Below are 21,424 nucleotides of genomic sequence, written 5' to 3' on the forward strand. Positions count from 1 at the left end.
TAAATCAAATGTGCCTGGTAAAAAAATTTGAAAATTTATAAAACATTAATTTGTATATAGCTAACATTTTAAACTGACTAATTAGGAATATGCAAATCTAGAAAATCATTAACTAATTCCAACTGAAAAGAAATCTCAAGCAACATGTTGATGCAAAACTAATGACTTGCATTCAAAGCTACTATCTGTGTAATTATTTGTATTAAGCTCATCATTGCAGTATTTGCTGCTGACATGTTTTAATTCTAAAGAGCGGCAATATTTATTCTGTTTTTTGGCACTGGGAAGAATTGTACTAAAACGTTAACACTGCAGCGTGGTTTGCAGTGGAAAATGAGCTTGCACCAATGAGAGGCTCATCATAAATACCCTCCATCGTGCTCAGCTGCACAGTGGTACGCGCACACGACGCAGCTGTAGAAACCAGTTTTAAATTTGTGCATATACATGGATACCATAGCCACTCTTGTAGATATACATGAAGGTTATGTAAACTGCAGAAGCTGAAGAGCCTTTTTTCAACGCAAATTCCACTACCTGTTAGTGACCCACAGGCCATTTCAGTCACTTAAAATCATTAGATTCAACAGTCGCCTAATACTGGCATGCCTAAAAAACGTTTCCCTCACCTTTTGCCAAAAGCAGAAAAGATGTTTCCCACCCAGCACTCATCTCCCAAGGGTTGTGTGGCTCTTATTTTCAGACCATATTCAGGAGCGGAGGAGATATTGTACAGGTTACTTTTTTTAAAAAAGCAGTATCTATTTGAAGCTGTTTAAGGATTTGGAGATAAATCTACTGAAAATGATGTGTTCTAAGGAGCACAGGATAAAAGCTTCCTGTACCTAGGCTACATGATAACTGAAAAGCAGGACAGGAGATCCTCAGGAATATATTCAGTATTTTCAAACAGATGAAAAGCAAACTAATCAAAAACAATTTCAGAGAAAATAACCTCTGCTCTGCGGAACACTGAATCTGGATGTAGATCTGCATGAAAAACAGCAGCAAATTGTTGATGTTCCATTATAACTGAAGGAATCATAAGGACTTGTCTTTATTTTACTTTGTGCTCAGTGTTTTATTTTACCTCACATATGGTAAATAGCCAAAATTAAAGAGAGGGCTTAAAAATGTGGTACAAAATCTGCTTATACATAATTAAAAAGACATTTTAAATAGGTCCTAAAAAAATGACATTTTAGTTCAGTCATAATCTATTGTGAAACCTACTTATGCAGCTGCGCTGGGTGAGTTATGACCCAAGGACCAAGAAGTGCTCCCCTACAAGCATCCTCCCACTTTGAAGAGAACTTAGGTAGTTGATGTACATACAAAAAAAGCAAAAATCAGACCAGTGTGTAAAGCAAACCAAATTGGTGTGCACTGCTTCACGAAATGCAATAACCACAGCTGAATATGCCTGTATTTCATTGTCGTCAGGTAAAATGCGTGCTTTTAGATACATTTTTATTTCAATGTGGTACCCATCAAAACATCTGTTACGTTAATAGAGCTCATCAGCTGATGATTCGGGACTAAGGAGTCTTTACATTATGAAAAGCATTAAGTCAATAAATGCTCATCGTCAAGGACGTAATTACTTATTTGTGGGATAGGGATTTGTTGAAGGCTTACTGTTGTTTGATGAACATTTTCTGTACAGACAAGCTTTGTTGTACTACTGTCTTTGTCATCCCTGGAGCGTACTGATCCTGTTTGCCGAACTTATAGGTCAGCACTGTAAACTTTTTGCCCACGAATCACAGGAATTCAGTCACAGGATAACACAGATAACTGCTGTTACCCAAACGCTAATATAAAATAAATGTTTGTGGTACATAGTCATTAGCACTGCCAGAAACCCACAAACATGCTTAATTTGAATGAAACGCCACCTCCATGCTATCCTTGTCTTTTCTGCCTTTCTTGTTCAGGCACCAAGATCTCTGGTGCAGGGTAGGTCTCCATTTATGTTTATATATCACCTGTAACAGTGAATTCTAATTAAGAATGGTAGACTTTGCATTAAAGTCAACAAGAGGAAGCATGAAATAAAGTTACCACATGCTATTGCGCAGCATTAACTCAGTCGTATCAGAGCTTGCTCTAAAGCCCATTTAGGCAAATGGGACGACTCATATTGATTTTAATGGGCCTTGCCTCAGACTCTTGAAAACTAACAACCTGTCTGATATATTTGCATAAGTAATTTGCCTACTAAACCTAATAAAAACAGTGGGCCTGTTAACTGTAACTGAAAGAGCCCAAAAATAACCCCCTCCAATGGTTTTCATTAGACAAGAGTGTAAATTAATTACAGGTCCAAACCAATACATTAATTAAGTTGAAATAGGTGGCAGGCTTCACTTTCACTTCAGTAAACATTGGAACAGGGCATGAAATCAGCCCATTCAAGCTGTCTGTAAGGAAACAACCTCTTTAAAAAAAAATAACCAGACTAAAGTTGTTAAAATATTATAACGATCTATGAGTTTTTATCAGTGTCAATAAAGCTTCAGTTCAAAAATAAAATGTTAATTTCAAGGCTTGTAAAAAGACAAAAAAAAAGGGAAATTGAGTCTGGCCAATCAAATCTTTAAATCTCTCTCCCTTGTGAGAACACAGAAGGATCAAGCAGGGAGCTGAAAGGGATCTCAGAGACGCTGTTATGAAGCCAGAATTAACAAAGACAGAACTTGGCCAAATGGCTTCCAAATTTTATACATCTGTGCAGACTTCATTTTAAATGATGACAGTTTGTTAAAATATAAACATAATGTAAGCCAGACAGATTTACTGCCAGTAAAATCAAGCTATGATTTATAGCTTTCACTCAGAGAACTACTGCTTCTGGCTGGAACACAGTAACTACCTGTGAGAGAACTATGGCAATATTTGCCATATCACTCCTAAGAACAGTCCAGGATTTGCTAGCTATGCCTGCTATTGTGATGGATTTATTTATTTGTTTATTTATTAGGTGCAATGAAGAACTGGAGAAGTTGTGAAGCTTTAGTTTCCAACAAAATGAGGTGGGCTGGATGACGGAACAGGGTTAGAGTGGAGAAAAGAGCAGTTTCCCGGAATCATCACGTTCTCACAGGTGGGCTGGGAGCACATCACTATGCTAAACCCTTTATTTCTTAACTTCTAAAGAAAGTTAGCTTTTACAGGTACAAATTTATCATCAACTGAGAAGAGCCCTGAAGAAAACTATAGTAAACTCTGTATAATTTCTGAGATAAATCTGAGCTTGAGATTTACTCTTATTGAAGAGACAGGTAAGTTTTACATCATGAAGAATCTGAAAATTTTCTTCTCTCCAAGATAGTATCATGAAACTATTTCATTCCAAAGATGATTTCTTTCTATCCCTCCAAGGAAATATGTTGATTTTTATGAACAAACTTAGCAAGGCAAAATATCATCTCTGTGCTTTGAGGCGTGCTTGGGGTTTTTTTGGTGTAAACAGATGGGTTTTGGAGGTTCAATATTAATGAAATTATTTTAATACACTATTAATAAATCCAAAGATTTTTAATTTCCCAAAAGGCATCTAGCTTGAATCAGATGATTTCAGTATTCTGTACAGGTATAAGGCAGCGGAGAGAAACTGAAAGATTTGGACCAAAATTTATATCTATTTAAACACACATTACATAACTGCATTCAGGACTTGCCAGTAATTATGCTAGTTTATTGAGTTCAACTATCTTATCCTAAAATTATTCCCAATTTCCCTTCCTGTGAAAGCCATAAAAAAATTGTGGTTTCACCACCAGCTAGGTCTGTACACTGGAAGGTACTAAAATAGGCTGAAGAATCTCTCTAAGGTACTATGCCCTGGATCATAATTTTTACTCTTTAAAAATGCAGAAATGCCCTATCTCTGCCACGCAATAACAATCTAAACCACATTCTGATTAACTTTACAATCTAAACCACATTCTGATTAACTTGAGGGAGAAACTAATTAACTAGAGAAACTATTCACAAATATCCCCAGAATCCTCAGTACTCTATCACCCCTAACCTTACTTTCCTCTTCCCTTCCTTTGTTTTCACAGGCAACCTCCCCGAGCAGCTCCCCCGCAATCATCTCTTGCCCTTGAGGAAAGAAACTCCCCGCGCTCTCAACCTGAGAGAGATTTCTGCTTGACTGCAAGCATGAGCAGACAAGTTAACAGTGATTCCCCTGGCTCTGCAACTTAAAGAAATCAGAAGTTAAGTCTCCCCTACAGAGTTTTTGCCGGTGATTTAACACCGTAGTATCAGCAACTCAGGCAGTTAACCCTTCCACTCTCTCCTACGTTCGGGCTCTGGGTGTTTCAGAGATGGATCATTGACTTCGTCTAAGCCTCTGTCAGGTGAATTCTGTTCTACTGCAGAATTTTCTCACTATTGCTTCGCACACACTCACACACTCAACACGCACCCTCTCGGCAAGACTCTCTGCACCACTGGTCTGTTTTTTTCACAAACAACACATAAACACCCACTGTACTTTTTGGGTCGTTGTGTCTTAAGTAGATACAGGTGTCAGTTATGCTTTTCTTATAAGATCTAGCAAAACGGGATCTACTAAATGTGCCAGAGAGCATATAAAATTATCCAGTTGGTTTCTAGACTGCTTGTTTTTTTGCCTCTTTCCCAGGCATCCATAACTGTTGGAGCCAGGTTATATTGCTAGCTGCACCTTTTCCTTACTTACTATGGCTGACCTGAAGTTCTGAGTATATCTATCCTAAATTTTATGATTGAAATATAACTGCCTTCGTCCCAGCACTTCTTTGCAATATCATCTCTCCTAGAAAGTTAGGAAAGATGATCTATAGGAATGGATCTGGCTATCTCTCATGACTATCTTACAATGGCTCAAAAAAAGTGAAGTTTCAATTTCTAGAGGATATTAGGTTTTAAAGTAGTGGGAAGCCTTTGTTTGCATTTAAAAAAAACAACCAACCAAACAAAAAACCTTTAAGTGCTATGTAGCTTGGGCTTGAATGTGGAGCCAAATCCAGTCTTGTAATTCACAGATTCTGATTTGCTTCTTCACAACAAGTGAAAGCTTGCTCAATGTAAGGATTATTTAAAGCCCTTACAACAGGTCTAGTTTGTGTTTTTGCTGCAGAGCAATGGGAAGACTTGGATGAGTTATGGCATGTCAAAGCAAACTTTTCACCTAAGTGAAAGCTGTCAAAAACACTGAAAATCTTACTGTACTTCAGTACCTAAATGGCAAATCTGACCCCTTTTTCGTAACCTATGCAGTGAAGTCAAGAACGATGACAACATTAGAAAAAAACAACCCACAGCATTCTGGGAAACAGCGTTGTGTTTTTGTACAATTCCACCATGCTCTGATGAAATAGAGTTAGAGACATGTTCTATCTGTGCTGAGTATTTTGCATTGTTTGAGTTGCCCTTTTATCTTCATTGTATCCTTACACAATGGTATCTTCTACCGCAGACAAATTTTCCAGCTGAAACTGAAATGCAATAGGGTGGTGGGGGGGGGAAATTCGTAACACTAGCAGTCCTTCCTCATGTGTTAAGTTGATAGGCTAAAAAGTTGATAGGCTTTAAATATGTTTTGTAAAGAAAGAAGAAAGGAACGGATGAAAAAGAGAAGCACAGTAGTAGAAAAGGCTTTAAAATAAAATGAAGAAGGATGATTTAAAAGTAGTTCACAAAACAGAAGAAGGAAAATACTTCAGATAGCACTGAGCAGCTGCAGGAAGTAAACTATGAAAGCAAACATAGGCTAAAAAAAGAAATGACAAAGTAAAGACTGATAAGGAAAGATGGAGTGGAAGATTATTTTATTCAAATTGTTAATGATTTTATTAAGCAATATTAATACTGAACTGGTGATGAACACTGAAATCATGACTGATGGTGGAAAAACATACTGGCTTTTCAAACACTTCAGAGCCTAGGGTGCTGCATGACATTTGCACTCCTGTTTATACCCAAGACAGCCCAAATATTCATCTTAAAGTGTCAAAACTATTCTTTTTGAATAAACCAAAACATAAAGCAATTCCTTAAAGCAGTATTATTTAGAAGCATAAGTTCAGAAAGAGCTGCTGCTAAAGAGGGGATATTGGGTAACTTCACTGCATGAAAGGGCTGGGGCAGCAGTCAGTGCTGACTTTCTACTGAGATTTACCTTCTTCCAGCAGAAGATCTTGATAAGCACAAATATTTTGCTTGGGTGATCTCTGGAAGAGATCACAAAATATATTTACTCTTTATTTGTTTCTTGAGAATACTCTCCTGATACATAGAAGTGCTATGTAACTAGTACCTGGCTATTTAAACTACAGACACTCTGTCCACCCAGTGTAATTCTCCAGTAATGAGTGAGTGACAAAACATAGCATTCTGATTTATATAAGCTGAATAAAGTTTGGATGTTAGGCATCTTTGGGTTAATGCTGGGATTTAAATTAAGTAGCAGCAGAAATTTTAAGAATTTCTGTAATGCCTCCTGTTTCAGCTGAGCTAGAAAATACTGTGAGTCAGGTATTAGTGAATACAAGATCTAATTCAATACTTTGGTATTCTTGGTCCATCTGAAACTTGAAATGGAAAGGTGTTTTAACTTATTTTTTTTTTAAAAAAGATATTAAACAAAAATAAATTCATTGAAAAAAAATCAAAGTATTACTTAGGCACCTAAAATACACTAATTCCAGTAATATGAGATCTTCACACACCTTTATCAGCAGAAAATAAAGGACCTTCAAAAGTGGTAAAAGTGCATCTCATTTAGCAGTTGATTCTGAACTAAGCTAGATCCCGTGCCACTGACAGCTGGCACTGCAGCTCCCCGTGTGTGGGCAGCAGCTAGAAGTTCCTTCTGCAGCAGGCCAGGGAGTAACTTGAGCACACTCTGTTTAAATGTTCAGAAATACTCTTGGATCTGTAGAAACTCTCATGGCTAATGAGGGCTGACTACTTAAAAACAAATAAAAACCTCATCTGAATTAGAGATGCTGGTAATGCTTTATTGCTTAGAGCTCCCAACCAGCTAAATTGTGATTGCTTCTATTTAGAACATGTTGCCTCAGGAAACCCAAAGTAATTAAAGACAATCTGAAAAATAATAAAGCAGAGAGAAGAAAAAGATCTGCAGCAGCAAAGCTATCTTCTGAAAGGGAAAACATTACACAAAACCTGTACTGCAGGTAATACACTTTTCTTTGAGCTATGTCTTTGAATAAACATGATGAGCAAAACTCAAAGCAGGACTGGCAGTGGAGCAGGTAAACTTTCCCACTGGTTTTGGTAAAGGAAAATGTTCTTGGTCAAATATCTACACAGGGCAGTGATTTTATACTACTTGCAGGTAACACCTCTAAATTTTACTGTCTGAATTTTTAAGTGGTTACTTAGAAACAATTAGTAATGAAACAGCACGTCCTCCTAAGTAGCTGCTCTGTACTAGGAACAATATTAAGTCAGAGATAGGTTCTGCCTCCTAAACTGCTGTGGTTTATTTTATTATACAGATTTTGTATAGTTCTCTTGCCTCTTCACAAGCCCAGATTTGGCCTACCTGGCCAGCAGGGATTATTAGGATAGGACACTTCCTAGGACAGTACAGAACCATGAAAAAACAGAAAGTCAGTGCACACTTAAGTAACAGCATCTAGATATAATTTTTTTCTCTGGAGAGGAGATTATATATCAAGTCACAAGCTCATTAGGAGATTGCCTTCCATCAGACAATTTTTTTTTGAGAAAGACATACCTGGGACAACAGTGAGAGTGACTGTAAAACTGGGGGAGGGGGATGGATGATAGAAAAAACTGTCAGAATTCTCAAGGTGCACATACAATTGTGGTGTGGTTGGTGGAGGCAAAAAAATATGTGGGGAATGTAAAAATAGGATACCTGAAATGGGATGAACGATTAAGTAAGGAACAAGAGGTGGATTAGTAGAATTTGGAAACGTGGAAGCATCAGGATTGAGTAGGATAGATCTAGGATGGCACATTTAATGCTAGCTAAATGTTATGAATGCAGGTATAAAGAAAAAAAAAGTCATAAAGAGAGAATACTCTGTACTCGAATTCACAGTAATGGATTTAAATGAGTGGAAGATGATCTACAGCAGAGCATGGGAGAGCGATGCAAAGTAACAGGAATTAAAAACATGAAAAAGACCTCCTGCACCCAAGGTTTGCCAACTGATGTTTTTGCAATAACAACTAAACGATGAATGATTTTCCAATAATAACTAAAAGCTTGTGTATATTCAGAAAGAACTGGCTAATTCAGAGAAGAAAAACCAGGCGAGAGTTATCAGAAAGGATGACTTCAGAGCTTCAGAAAGTCTCTGAAGCAGATTAACACAGATTGGGAAAGATTTGGGGAGGGCGGAATTTTGTTCTTCTTTCATTCTAATACATTTCCTTGGGTATCCATTATTAGCCCTACCTGAAGACTTGCTAGACTGCTTTTAGGGTAATATAAATTATGCCACTCTTGCAAGACCATAAAAAATAGACATAAAGAACAATGATTTCTAGAAAAATCACGCACAGATCCTTCCTATGCCTCTAGAAATCACCATAAAGATATGTCTGTTTCTTTTTCAGGTGAGACAATATTGATATAATACGGAACAGAGCAAGATAAACTACTATTTCCATCATGTAAGTATTCCAGCCTGTATGAACTAATTCCAGGCTGATTGCCAGTTTACCATACAAAGGAATAAAAGTGGACTCTTGAAGATGTCTGCCTCTTCTGCAGCTGGACAAAGAGCCTAGATGACCAACTAAAACTGTCTGATTTATTTTTAGGTCGTTACCTGTAAATAAGGTATGAGTTTTTGACTTATCCAACAAACCATAAGTAACAAATATAACTCTAAGAATTTTTCTTAAGGCATTCCTTATGATACACCATATTTCTAAGACAGAGTGTGATACAAGTTAGATACTTTAAAGTATTCTACAACTGGAAAATCTCTGGAGAAAAATGAAGTGATTATAAAATGTAGTTCCATAAAAATTACCTTATTTCTATAGTTATGATTATTTCAGGATACCTTAACATGTATTTTCCATGGAAGATTTTTTCCTTGCTCTGAATTTGTGCTTGTTCGTAATAAATTACCAAAGTATAATTTCCGTTAAAATAAAAAAATTATTTATATACATTGTTGGAAGATAGACCTAGATCTTCCAGTTAATGACAGGTACTTAAAATGTATAATTTGAAAATTTCCCTCTCTATTATGCTAAAATATGCATGAAATTGCCTAAGTAATTCTTAAGGTATGGTCAAAAAAAGTGATTAACATAATAAAGGCAGAACAAACACCTGTTTATGTACATAGTTTGCAGCTTATTGAAGAACATTCCAAAAGAGTATTTGCCTGAACCTATTGGTGGTATTATTCAGAGAAAATAAACAAAAAATTTGTTCAGCTAGAGATTGAGCAAATGCCACTTGTGTGAAAATATTATTTCACTTTAAGCCTTAATCAGCATATGGTTAATTCTCCAAGGAGCTGATTAGTCAACACAATAAAAAAAATAAAAAAACCCCAAACAAACCCAAAACAGTTTCTTGAACAGCATGACAACTAATTCATACACGAGCTGTCCTATCTGAACAATAAGAGCTGTAGAAATAGAAAGAAATGTTATTCAAGACCATTTTGATAACATCTGTATTGGCATTTATTTAACCATAATCTTTCCTAGTTGTTCCTTATGAATTAAGATCTACACAAAAAGTTTTCTGTTTCTTTGGTTTTCTTCCCCTCTTGACTGTTCAAAATAAGGAATGGCTGATGTTCCTACGAGAATCTGTATTTGCTCATGTACTTCCTTTCTTCTTCTGATTATCGTATGCTCTATTTCATTTGCAGAGTAAACCACTGCCTTTCTCACAGAATAAACATGGCATTATAAGGTGTTAGAATTTAACTCCTTTTTTTTTTTTTACAAAGTTCAAGTCACTTAGCTTGCGTAGCAGAATTGAGACTATAAATTCTCAAAGAGCCTGGCAAAGAGGTAAATTTTCTTTGCTGCTGAAATATTTTATGAAGAGAGCGAAGATAAAAGGACTAACCATTTTCTTTTTAAAATAATTGTGAACCACTTTGATACTCATAAAACACTTCTATTCCAAACTAAGGCCTTCTTTGACTATTTTCATATAAGAGAAAATCAATACAGTTGAGTGATGGTAGATCGCTCTCAAGTACGGTTCATGAAAACAATAACAGGCCCTCAATGACTGTAATATCCTGAGTTGTTATAATTACTCATTATGTTCAACTGCTAGTTATAACACAAAACTGTCTTCCACAATCCATAGGCAAATATCTTTATTCAGATTCTGCACTCAGCCAACAACTAGATAGGAGTCCCTCTGATAGGTATAGTGGCTCCTTTCCTTTAGGGAAAAACATGCTAGCTACAAATTTGCCATGAGGTTCATATAAGATAAATTTGATCTTTCTTTTTTTTTATATATTTTTTTTTCTCTTGAAAAACACATCCTTCTTTGTATGATCCCAACAACCTCAAGCAATGCTACAGGCTTGGGGAAGAGTGGCTGGAGAGCTGCCCAGCAGAAAAGGACCTGGGGATGCTTGTGGACGGCCAGCTTAACATGAGCCAGCAGTGTGCCCAGGTGGCCAAGAAGGCCAACAGCATTCTGGCTTGTATCAGGAATAGCGTGGCCAGCAGGAGCAGGGAAGCGATCATCCCCCTGTACTCAGCACTGGTGAGGCCTCACCTCGAGTGCTGTGTTCAGTTCTGGGCCCCTCTGTACAAGAGGGACATTGAAGTGCTGGAGCGTGTCCAGAGGAGAGCTACCAAGCTGGTGAGGGCTCTGGAGACCAAGTCGCATGAGGAGAGGCTGAAGGAGCTGGACATGTTTAGCTTGGAGAAGAGGAGGCTGAGGGGAGACCTCATTGCCCTCTACAACTGCCTGAAAGGAGGTTGTAGAGAGGTGGGTGTTGGCCTCTTCTCCCAGGTGAATAATGACAGGACCAGAGGAAATGGTCTGAAGTTGCGGCAGGGGAGGTTTAGATTAGATATTAGGAAGAATTACTTTACTGAAAGAGTGGTCAGGCACTGGAACAGCCTGCCCAGGGAGGTGGTTGAGTCACCATCCCTAGAGGTATTTAAGAAATGTCTGGATTTGGCACTTCAGGGCATGATCTAGTGGCAGAGATTGTAGGTTGGTTGGTTGTGGGGTTTTTTATTGTTTGTTTGTTCAGGTTTTTTTGGTGTGTGTATGGTTGGACTCGATGATCTCAAAGGTGCTTTCCAACCATGAAGATCCTATGATTCTATGATTCTATGATTGTGCTGCCCCCATTTCTTTTCTACGTTTTTTGGAATGAAGTAAAAGCATAGCAGTATTGCAATAATTTCAAAAGAAAAAAATTCTTACTGTGTTATACAATGAGATATGAAGTGTCACAATTTTCCTCTGCCCTCTGAAAAGCAAACACGTATTGTATAGATTTATGAAATAGCATACCTCCATCAATGCATTCGGGAGTGAAAGAAATATCATCAAGAGCAAATTCTGTGGGTTCGCTCCACCCCACTTCAGCTTCGAAGGCAACTCTGAAAGGGCTGTTACTGGAGAGGACTACATTTGCATACATCCATTTGTTTTCTTCGTTTCTACTAGAAGACCACATCAGAATGTCCACTCCATGTTCTTCAGCTGCGTAGACCTGTTGACAATGAAATACAAGAGATGCAACTGAGTCAGCTTTAAGCGATGGAGAAGTGCAGCAGAGTAGCACAGCCCAAGGCCAGTAGCAGCTACCTGCCTGGGCAGTAGTACTGCCCACACCTTATTGGTGATGACTAAATGTTACTGAATACTTTTGCTAATGCTAGTTCAGCTGCAAACAACAAGTGACTATAGAAACAAAATAAAATAAAAAGAACTGCTAATACAATCACAAATAGGAAAACCTACAGACAGTCTCGACCCGACATATAGAAGCCAGTGATAAAAGACGTAACCCTAAATTCTTCTAAACATTGAAGAAAACACTGAAAAAGATCTTGAGTTATCCTTTCATCACTAAAAGGTGACCTCCTTATAGTTCTTAGGCTGGGTGAAGATTTTAGAGATATAAATAAAAGGTTTAGCATCTAAGGATTTTAGTCTGTCATCTGACACAAGCAATATATAATACGATGTTTCAGGCAGCCATGGTAAATTAGCTCAAGCATATTTAGCAAAGTCATAAATAAAAAAATTTTAAAAATCATCAAATAGTGAAAGCAGTAAGAATGACAATGAATGAATTCACAATTAACCAACAACTGATGAATTAATACCAAGCACAGGAAATTCTGGAGATTATGCAGGTAGTCGCTCTTCCCACTTAGGTGTTCAAAATCCTTATACAATTTAAACCAGGTCAGAAATAAAGAAAAATAACTGGAGTAATGAATGTAAGCCTATTCTAGCCATTCCAGATGATAACTCTTTCTGTAAGGGACTCCATACTTTAATCATTGTCCTCTCCTCATCACTTTCAACAGCATCCTTCTCTTAAGCCTTTAGACTAACATTCCAGTGACCCATGGGTGCATGTTCCCACTTGAGTGCCCCACTTTAACAATGGAACACAAAGCCTGAGACCCAAGAAATTTATAAACCCATACTAATGATCTGTATAACTACACACCTTTGCCTCTCCCAGCCAATCTGGTGGGTCAAATAAGCGCAAAACCCAAACGGTACTGTGAACCACATAGTTTATAGAAGTTGGTTTATTGATTGAAATATCTCCGATGCCTGAATGCTCTTGCAAGTTATTTCATTTTTGGAGGAGAGAACCATCAAGAAGACTGACATGCAATAATCCAAATGAGGATCTAATTTTGTCAAGCCTGTTTTTCGGTTACAGGGCTGTGTAACAGCAATATCCAGTGTTACTGTCTTCTTAAAAGCATTTATCTTTCAGGGTTAAAAGGACAGGTATTGAGAAGAAATAGCTTATTCAACCCGTAAAAAAATGAAAAACTGAGTGTAATCACATTATCGTGCTCTAAGGGCTTAGTAAGTTGAAACCCTTAATTAGAATAACTCTACATGTGAGGATAGGACACCTGTATATGCCACTGGAACGATTTACTGTTTTACCAATCACAAAATATACCAATCTCAGCGATCTAGAATTTTACAGCCCATACTAGTGTTAGTGTGGTTTTAGCTGTTACTGTTTCATGCGGTAGTATTTTCTGCATTTTGAAGGTTAGTATTGAAATAATATCACTTCCAATATATCTAATTGAAAAGTCTCACAGCTGCACAAATAACTAACTCTGTTGCGGAAGGGGGAAGAATCAAGAACATTTGAAGACAGTACTAGAGTCTCTTTTATCAGGACAGTTAAAGACTGACCCACTGTTTGAAATCAGATCTTTTTTCCCATTCCTGTTTGTTGGGTTGGTAGTTTTTCATAGTAAGAATTTCAAAGCATGCTGCCTACTTGAGCAGTTCTGTCTATGTACAGAGAAATTGTGTCATGTCCATACTGAGCTTGGTCTCGGAGAGTGGAGTCATTCTGCGTACTTACAGATCAACCCTGCAGCTCAAGCTCAGTACAAACAGTAAATCCATTATGAAACCTGTTGTATGTATGCTGGCCAATTGGTCTGGGGTGGCAGCAAGTCAAACAGGGTCTAAAATGTAAGATTTTGATGACATCAGCTTCTGTTCTCATATATGTAAAGTAATTTTATATGCCTTGTCTTTCTTTTCTTTGAGATTTAACTTGTATTTACCATAGAGTAAGGGCATGCAGAGATGTAATTACTATGGATTAGCTAATATGTTGTGTTAATTTATGTGGCTGTGTCCTCAGTTAGGTTTGACTAAAGTTTAAACCTGGTGAATGTTTTGTCACAATAAGCACACAGGTAACCTGTGGAAACTGATAGCTTTTAGTGTAAATCTCTAAACTGGTACATAGGAAATCTTGTGTTAGCTCCCAGTTCTGCTCCAATTCTCATGTACATTCCTGCGGAAATTCTTCAATCCCACTTTCTGCCAAAGTACTCCTGAATACCTTCACTTAACTTCTCCAAGTCTTTATCTATCCATAACTATGCCAGGAAATGGTCTGTGTTCTTACGCATTTTCAAAAAAAATTTAGCTGAAATTTCTAAAAGAATAATGCATTATTTAAAATACATGCTAAATCAAATGGAGTTCAGAAAAATGAGAAGCCCAAGGAGTCTGTTCCTTTAGCTGAGGATACAGATCTTATTCTCTCAGAGATGGTGCCCACAGAAAGTGGAGAAACAATTACAAGATGTGAATCTGTATTCTTCTCTGAGGTTACCCACGTCACTGAGAGTTTGAAGCATCTTCTGGGTCAGGAAGTTCATTTAGTGTGTGCAAGATTTCTGCTGGCCTGTGTAAACACATATGGCACATGAAAGGCAGAGCAAATTCTCATGGATATGAGCTCCCTAGAGCCCTGGAGAGCTACAGTTGTGTGGTGCTTAGTGCCTCTAGAAACTCCAACACCTCCCTACACAGCATCCTATGAATTGTGTACAAGCTAGCCTGGTAGTGGAAACAATTTAACATGTGAAAGAGGAAAAAGCCAGCAAGATGAATACCACTACACGGCATGTAATGAAACAAACAAACAAGCAAAGTCCCATTGAACAACTCTGTATCTATCTGTCTGGGGAGATTGCTCTCCACCTAATACTGACGTAGTCGTGGGCTAAATCCCATCACTTTAATTTAAAAGTAACAAGCATGTATTTTACTAACTAGTCACTGTATCTGTCTATTCCTCATTCTGTGCTGACACTATTTCCAGATCGCACACATAATCTAAATCTAAACAGGAATCAACAGAAACAGAGCTATCACTCCATTCACTGCAGAGTGAAAAGCTCAGGAGTGAGGATACACAATACACACTTCACAGTGATTTTAGAGAAGAGTTCAGCAAGATAATCTGCATGAGACGAATGTGTGAGTGAAGCTTTTATATTTGCTTCTTGGTCTTTCTCCAAGGTGCCTTTGCCAGCTGGTTCATTTGCAGTCCATATGTGAACAGCATTCTTTAGCAAATCCCATTTCCCTGCCTTAAAATCATGACTCGGTTCTAATTCTCCACAGAATGTCCTGTGTGTTAGAAACTCCTGCATTCTTTTTTCAACTTCTATTTCATTTTAGGGATGCGGAAAGTGCATGTGCTTTTGAAGGTCACGAAATATAAACTGCCATTTTCTACTTAGTCACCAGCAGTTACAACTCTCCTGTACCCTCATGCTGACTTTTCAAGATAATGTATTATCTTCTTGATCTTGCCTGACTCTAGCAGTTGGCATGCTGGAAGGTACTATGTTCCATCTGGAGGGTTAATTAACTGACTAATAAACAAGAAGCCAATGCAGATCTGAAGGGTGCATAATAAGAGTTGTGTTCTCCCATAATTCCCAACATATAGTCTTTAATCACCAGCCAAGGGAGCAGGAAAATCTTGTGAGAGACAACCTGTATTTTCACTTAACTAGGCACCAGAGACTTGTGTCAGCTGAGGAAACTTCCCACTGACTCCAATGAATATTGATACTATGCTTTCTGCTCCACATCCTTAAGATCACAACTTTGAAGTCCCCATGTTCCTTGGCAGCCATCACGGCACATCTTCCTTGGACTGAAGCTACACCAGAGGCAGACTGAAATTGCTTCTCTAAGGCCCACGAATCAGATTAGCAAAATCATATCACAATTCACTATGACAATAGACCAGCACTTTAAAAAGTTTTCTACCTGTTTTCTACCTGTCCTATACCAAAATTTACTACACCTCAGTTCTGTTAGTATCACCAAATATCAAGGCAGAAAACAGATATATTAGAATTATACTATCACATCAGGAATTAAATTTGGTTTTAATTATCAGTTGTATGACAAACTCCTGAAGTAAACAGACAAAAACAGAATGTAGAAGCTCAATGAAAGCTGAATGTTTTCTGTCTCTCTGACATATGACCAATAGGATCCCCACTGGAATAACACAGATGTGAAAATAACCTCCATTTCTTGCTGAAACTTCTCTCCTGCTTCATTAAATATGACTATATAGTCATAAAAATGTAAAGAGAAATACATTTTTAAAATTTACATTTCCAGAGCAATGCAGTAAAAATTGTTTATATTAAGAGCTATTCTTGTTCAGAGCATATTAGTTGATATATTAGACCAGTCATGTATTTAGTGCTGAATAACTCACCTCTCAAAGGGTATTACCGTATACTCCTAAATAAAGCTGAGTGGTTTTATAGTTAGTCATTATGGAGCAACTTTTTTCTTCTGTTGGTTAATAGTTGACTGATGTCATGAAACATTAGTATTCAGATCTCTTTTAAATAGCATCCTTTCTATGTTAATGCAAGAGTTGCTGTAAACATTGTGTCCTTTTCAAAAATAGTAATAGCAGCCTAAGCTTTTGGTTTCCCTATGAACAAATTACAGAGTTTATGACAATAGAATTCTGCAATTGAAACATGCATTGTGAATACAGAAGAGAAGCACTTTTAATTCCTTTTTCTGTATTCTCAGTGAATAGTTCCTTTTCTGGGTAAAAATAGGATTATTCCCATAACTTCACATTATTTTGTGTAGTTCTACCACATCTACTTCTTATACCACGACATTCTGCATCTTTACCTCTCTGTTTTACAGATTCCCTGTATGTCATTTTAATCGCACATCTCAGTATGTTCTACCTCTGCAGTCCTTTATTTTTAATTCAGACTTGACTAGATAGCTGTATTTCAGATAAGAGCTATAACATCAGGTTTTGTACTGATGTTGTTATATTCTAACACATTATTCAGACTTCCTATTACAGTTTGACTTTTTTCACCTCTAGCGCAACCTGAACAAAAATCTCACTGAGCTGTTGCTTTTGAAGCTTTGGACTGTTGGTTTTGCTTTTTTCATATTTGTTCCTTTAGGCTTTTTTTGTTCGCTTTTTATTCTTGATTTAATAAAAGCAACAGTTGATGCTGAAACAGATTATTAGTTTGATAGAAAAGAGAAAAGCTTCCATAAGGGTAAATTGGGTCTGTGATAGGACAACAATTCCTTGCTGAGTACTTCAGTCCGTTATAAATATTTTTATATGTTTCTATATAAAGAGTGCATGTTGCAAAGCCATAAACAGGGAACCTTATTTGTATGTGGGAGTAAGACATTTCTTTATGGATCTCTTTATGAAAATCAAAGTAATAAGAGTTAATTAAACTAGTCTGTTTGAAATGCAAAAAACAAATAAATAATTAAAAAGCAGGCTCAGTTTGGCTGTCTGCCTACTAACTCACATATAGGCCACACACATCTACTTATTCACTAATTCTAAGTGTTCTGTGATGCTTGAAAAACTTCAGAAGCTCCTTCAAAAAAATCTTGTCTGCACTCTTGTATGCTGTAACGTCCAGGATACATGAATTTAAAGAAATCATAGATAATCTCACAGAATTTAAATTACCAACAGAACCAAAAAGCAATTGCTGTTCGCTTTTTACTTCAATTTAATCTGGAGCTGCTCTCAAGCTTTATCTTCTTTTTTGTGTTTTTAATCTAGTTTGTGTATGTGGAAGGAGAAATAACGTAAACTGGTAAGAATGGACTTGAAGATATGGCAGAGTATTTTAAAAGCTATATTCAGATAATAAAATTACGAGATTGCAGACACTTCTTCAAAATTCATCTTAAATAACTGAAGTATCTTTGGGAAGAACACATTATGAACATTTTACTCACTGAACAGAATGAAATGTCAAAAATAACTTAATTTGAAACTCATTTAAAATCAGTTTCAAAAGCGGAAGTATTTGCTGCTTATACTAATTTCATGTAATACAGCTTTTTTCTTTGGTATTATTAACTAAGTTTATAGCAATACTCAGAGTCTCCGTGAACTAGGTGCTAGCGATAAAATTGAGATGCAAATCCCATCATGAAAAAAATTTACTTAAAAAAGATAGGCAAAATGTGGAATGAAAAGTAACATTCTTCTTTGGCTGGATATAAGGAGAAACCTTGTCATGCTCGACAGTCAAGCAGTGGCGGAGGTTGCCCAGAGAGTCCGAGTAGTCTCCATTTATGGAAGTTTTCAAGACTCAACTGGGGAAATTCCTGAGTCACCTACTGTGATCTTGTATCTGGCCCTGCTTGGAGCACCAGGTTGGACGAGAGATCTCCTGAGGCCCTTCCAGCCTGAATTGCACTATAATCCCATGGCATTGTGCTATGATTGTCCTTCACAGCAGAGAACCAGACCAAAGACGATCAGAACAAGTATAAAAACAGCGGTCCAAACTTCCTGACTTAATTCCAGGTCCAAGACCACGAAAATATTCTTGCTCACTTTTAACATAGACTAATTTAGTTTAGGAGTTTGATAGTATATGCAAATTTTTATATTCTGTCACACATAGTAAAACTGATATAATGTGTATTTTTAAAATTTAACAAACTGCCACAGCTAGGAGTCTTTCTCAGACCTCTAAAAAAGGCAGTATGTAACATATTGATTCAGTGAGCCACAAGAAATGAGTTGTTTGCCAAGGGCTCACATCACTGCTTGTACTTTTACTGGGGTACTTAACAACTAAAAGTGTGCCCAGTAAGGGTGCTTGCTGAACAGTGAGAAGATACTTTCATGAAAGCTGGGGTTATAATTGTTAATAAAGTTAAATTCTTTATTTCCCGTAATTTTAATCAAACATCCTCCATACATGGTGACATTACTATGTTTAAAACTTTTCATTTAAAACACATCTTCTTTTTGTCCTAAACATTGGAAACTGACTCTGTTTTATGTTAAAGAGTGAATTGTGCAGAGGATTGTGCAGAGAGATGTGATGATGTTTGGTAGATTTAAGTATGGTAGTCAAACATGCGATGTTAATTTGTACACGTAGCAAAAGGACTTCAAGTGGGATTAAAACTAAAACAGAATGGTCACTTCGTCTTGCCAAAAATTTTGTATATAGGTGTAACTGCAGTGAAGTTGTGATGAAGCACTGCTAATGTAAACTCTGAGATTTTGCTCCTTCTAGACACAGAAATGCGAATACTACTAAAGCAAATATTACTATGTCCTGATGTAGTAGAAATGCTATTTCTCTTACCTTTAAGACTCCTGTTTGCCTAGAAGCAAACATCCAGAACCAGAACCGAACCCTACAGACTCCAAGGCTAGCTGGGAACAGGTTGGTAGTAATTATCCTTGCTCTGTTTCCTTCCTTCTGGGCAGATGAGTTTACATACAAAAAATGCTGTCCTTTACCTTAATAAAAAGATAAAAAACCATGTATAGTTGTTCGATACTACTTGATGCTTCAGACCATTATTACACACACAGATACTGATATCTTTTACCAGATACACATATACCCTACATTGGTTGTACAGAGATCTTCCATGTTATACTTTGTGTATTTCTGGTTTTTACATACAATATTAATATAACCTTCCTCAGACCTCACTCTGTTTTGTTTTGGTTTTATCCTTGTGTAAATACTTGATTTGTATTTGAATAACAAATTTAAAATGTGTTGCAAACACAAACACTCACTCACAGATTCTAAGGATCAATTTGAAGGTTGACATTGCAGGAGTCAGGAGCACCTTTGCTGATAGCTCAACATTTCCTCAACAGCCATTACAATTTTCAAATAGTTCAAATAGTTTGAAGCAATCTCATTTGAGATGATGTTTTCAGGTGAGATTATCTGGGTTTCATGTTATGCCTCAAGCTTTTTCAAAAACACGTAAGGAGAGAAAAAGCTATTTGAAAGATTATAATAACACAGATAGACTATATTCTTCATAAATAGAATGGTCCTATATATACCAGCAAACTCAAAGACTAAGGTGCCTGCCTCCTTGATAAATGATATATGGCAAAATTATATATGATATATAGCAAAATTTAAACAAGCTTGCTTGTTTAAACTTGTTTAAAAACTTGCTGAAGTTTTTGACGGTGAAATGTTCTGCACCTGATCAGCTACGTCCTCTGAATATTTAAATCACTCATGGATGCAGTGGCAAAAGGTTGAAAGTGTCCTGGTTTTAGGCAGGAAAGAACAATTTGAGAAGAAAATGTACAGAAAGGAATATTTTTAAATTTGAGACCAGCATAAGGTAAACACTGGTCAGATTGCAAAATGTTAAAAAAGTAAAACAGTTGTTATTTACCACTAAAAGTCTTTCTTTTCAAATCACAGAGCTTATTATCTTCTCCCAGAGACTGACCAATGCAATGTTATTTTTGTTAAACTGATGTAATCTTTTTCAAAAGAACATTTCTATCCATCTGAAATCTGTAGTGTCAATTTAAGTTGTGCTAGATGAAGCAATATAGGACACATTTAAACCAGTATGAGTTTCCTCCCCACAAAGTTGTACCGATATGCTTAATAAAAGTTGGTACAATATCACAGGCTTCTTTATATTGCCATAATGGCATATATGGTCTGTGCAATCAATTTATACGCCTATGAACTACAGGAAATGAGTTTGTAACAAGAGGAGTTGGATTTGGGTCAGGAATGGGCTGATAGATACTTTTGGACATTACAGGTCACCAGTCTCTAGGCTGTTTGCAATTCGGACAAGTGATTCATTTTTTCTAACGTGAATATTTCTTGCCCAGTTAATTTACAAGTAAATTACAAATCTGGGTAATTTTGCAAACACATTTGCTCTAATTTTGTTTTCCTTTTGCTTTGGTTTTTATTAACTTTGTTTTTCTTACAATTGCTGGGTAATCTCACAGAAGCAAAGAAGAACCGATTAAATGAGAGAAACTGAAATAGAAAAGCACACAAAATCTCCTTGAACAGGCATCGGCTAATGGTTGTTTTGTCATCACACTGCATCAAAGGAACAGCACGAATGCAAGTCAGACTACTGATTTGCAAGGAACAGCTTGCCTGGGACCACTGGAATAGTTTCTACCTCTACCTGTCTGTTCCATCCCTTTCCAAGAGGAATGAACCTCCATGTTTACAAGCCTGCAATAGCAGCACAAACTAGTATGGATGTCTGCTTCCTCTAAAATGAAAAACTGTGATTTGTGTCAGATACACATGATCAGGTGACCAGTTCCTGCAGCAGGTATAGAATCCTCTAAAGGAAAAGGCAAGATAAATGAGTAGGACAGAAATGGCTTCAGCCACATGTTGATAAGGTGTCTCTGCAGATTTTGGAAATGTAAAACACCAAAAAAGAGTCAAAACCTGGAGATCGTGCTGCTTACAAATTCAAGTGAAAACCACTAGAGATTGTGATACTTCTGCATTGAATACTAACTATTCTTTGCTGATTAGACAGGAATTAAAATAGGGTTTCTAACCTTTAAAG

General features: G+C 36.9%; 1 protein-coding gene across 1 annotated transcript in view; it reads right to left on the reverse strand.

The window, feature by feature from the left end:
* MALRD1 (MAM and LDL receptor class A domain containing 1) overlaps positions 1–21,424 on the reverse strand; it is a 269,347-nt gene that overhangs the window by 56,964 nt on the left and 190,959 nt on the right. The window contains exons 32-33 of the mRNA XM_074574506.1: positions 19,186–19,343; positions 11,525–11,726 (exon numbers count right to left, since the gene is read on the reverse strand). Coding sequence (XP_074430607.1) covers positions 11,525–11,726; positions 19,186–19,343 — 360 coding nt within the window. The remainder of the gene's footprint in view (positions 1–11,524; positions 11,727–19,185; positions 19,344–21,424) is intronic.

The sequence above is a fragment of the Larus michahellis genome, chromosome 2, assembly GCF_964199755.1.
Source record: "Larus michahellis chromosome 2, bLarMic1.1, whole genome shotgun sequence".
In the NCBI taxonomy this organism is placed as follows: Eukaryota; Metazoa; Chordata; class Aves; order Charadriiformes; family Laridae; genus Larus; species Larus michahellis.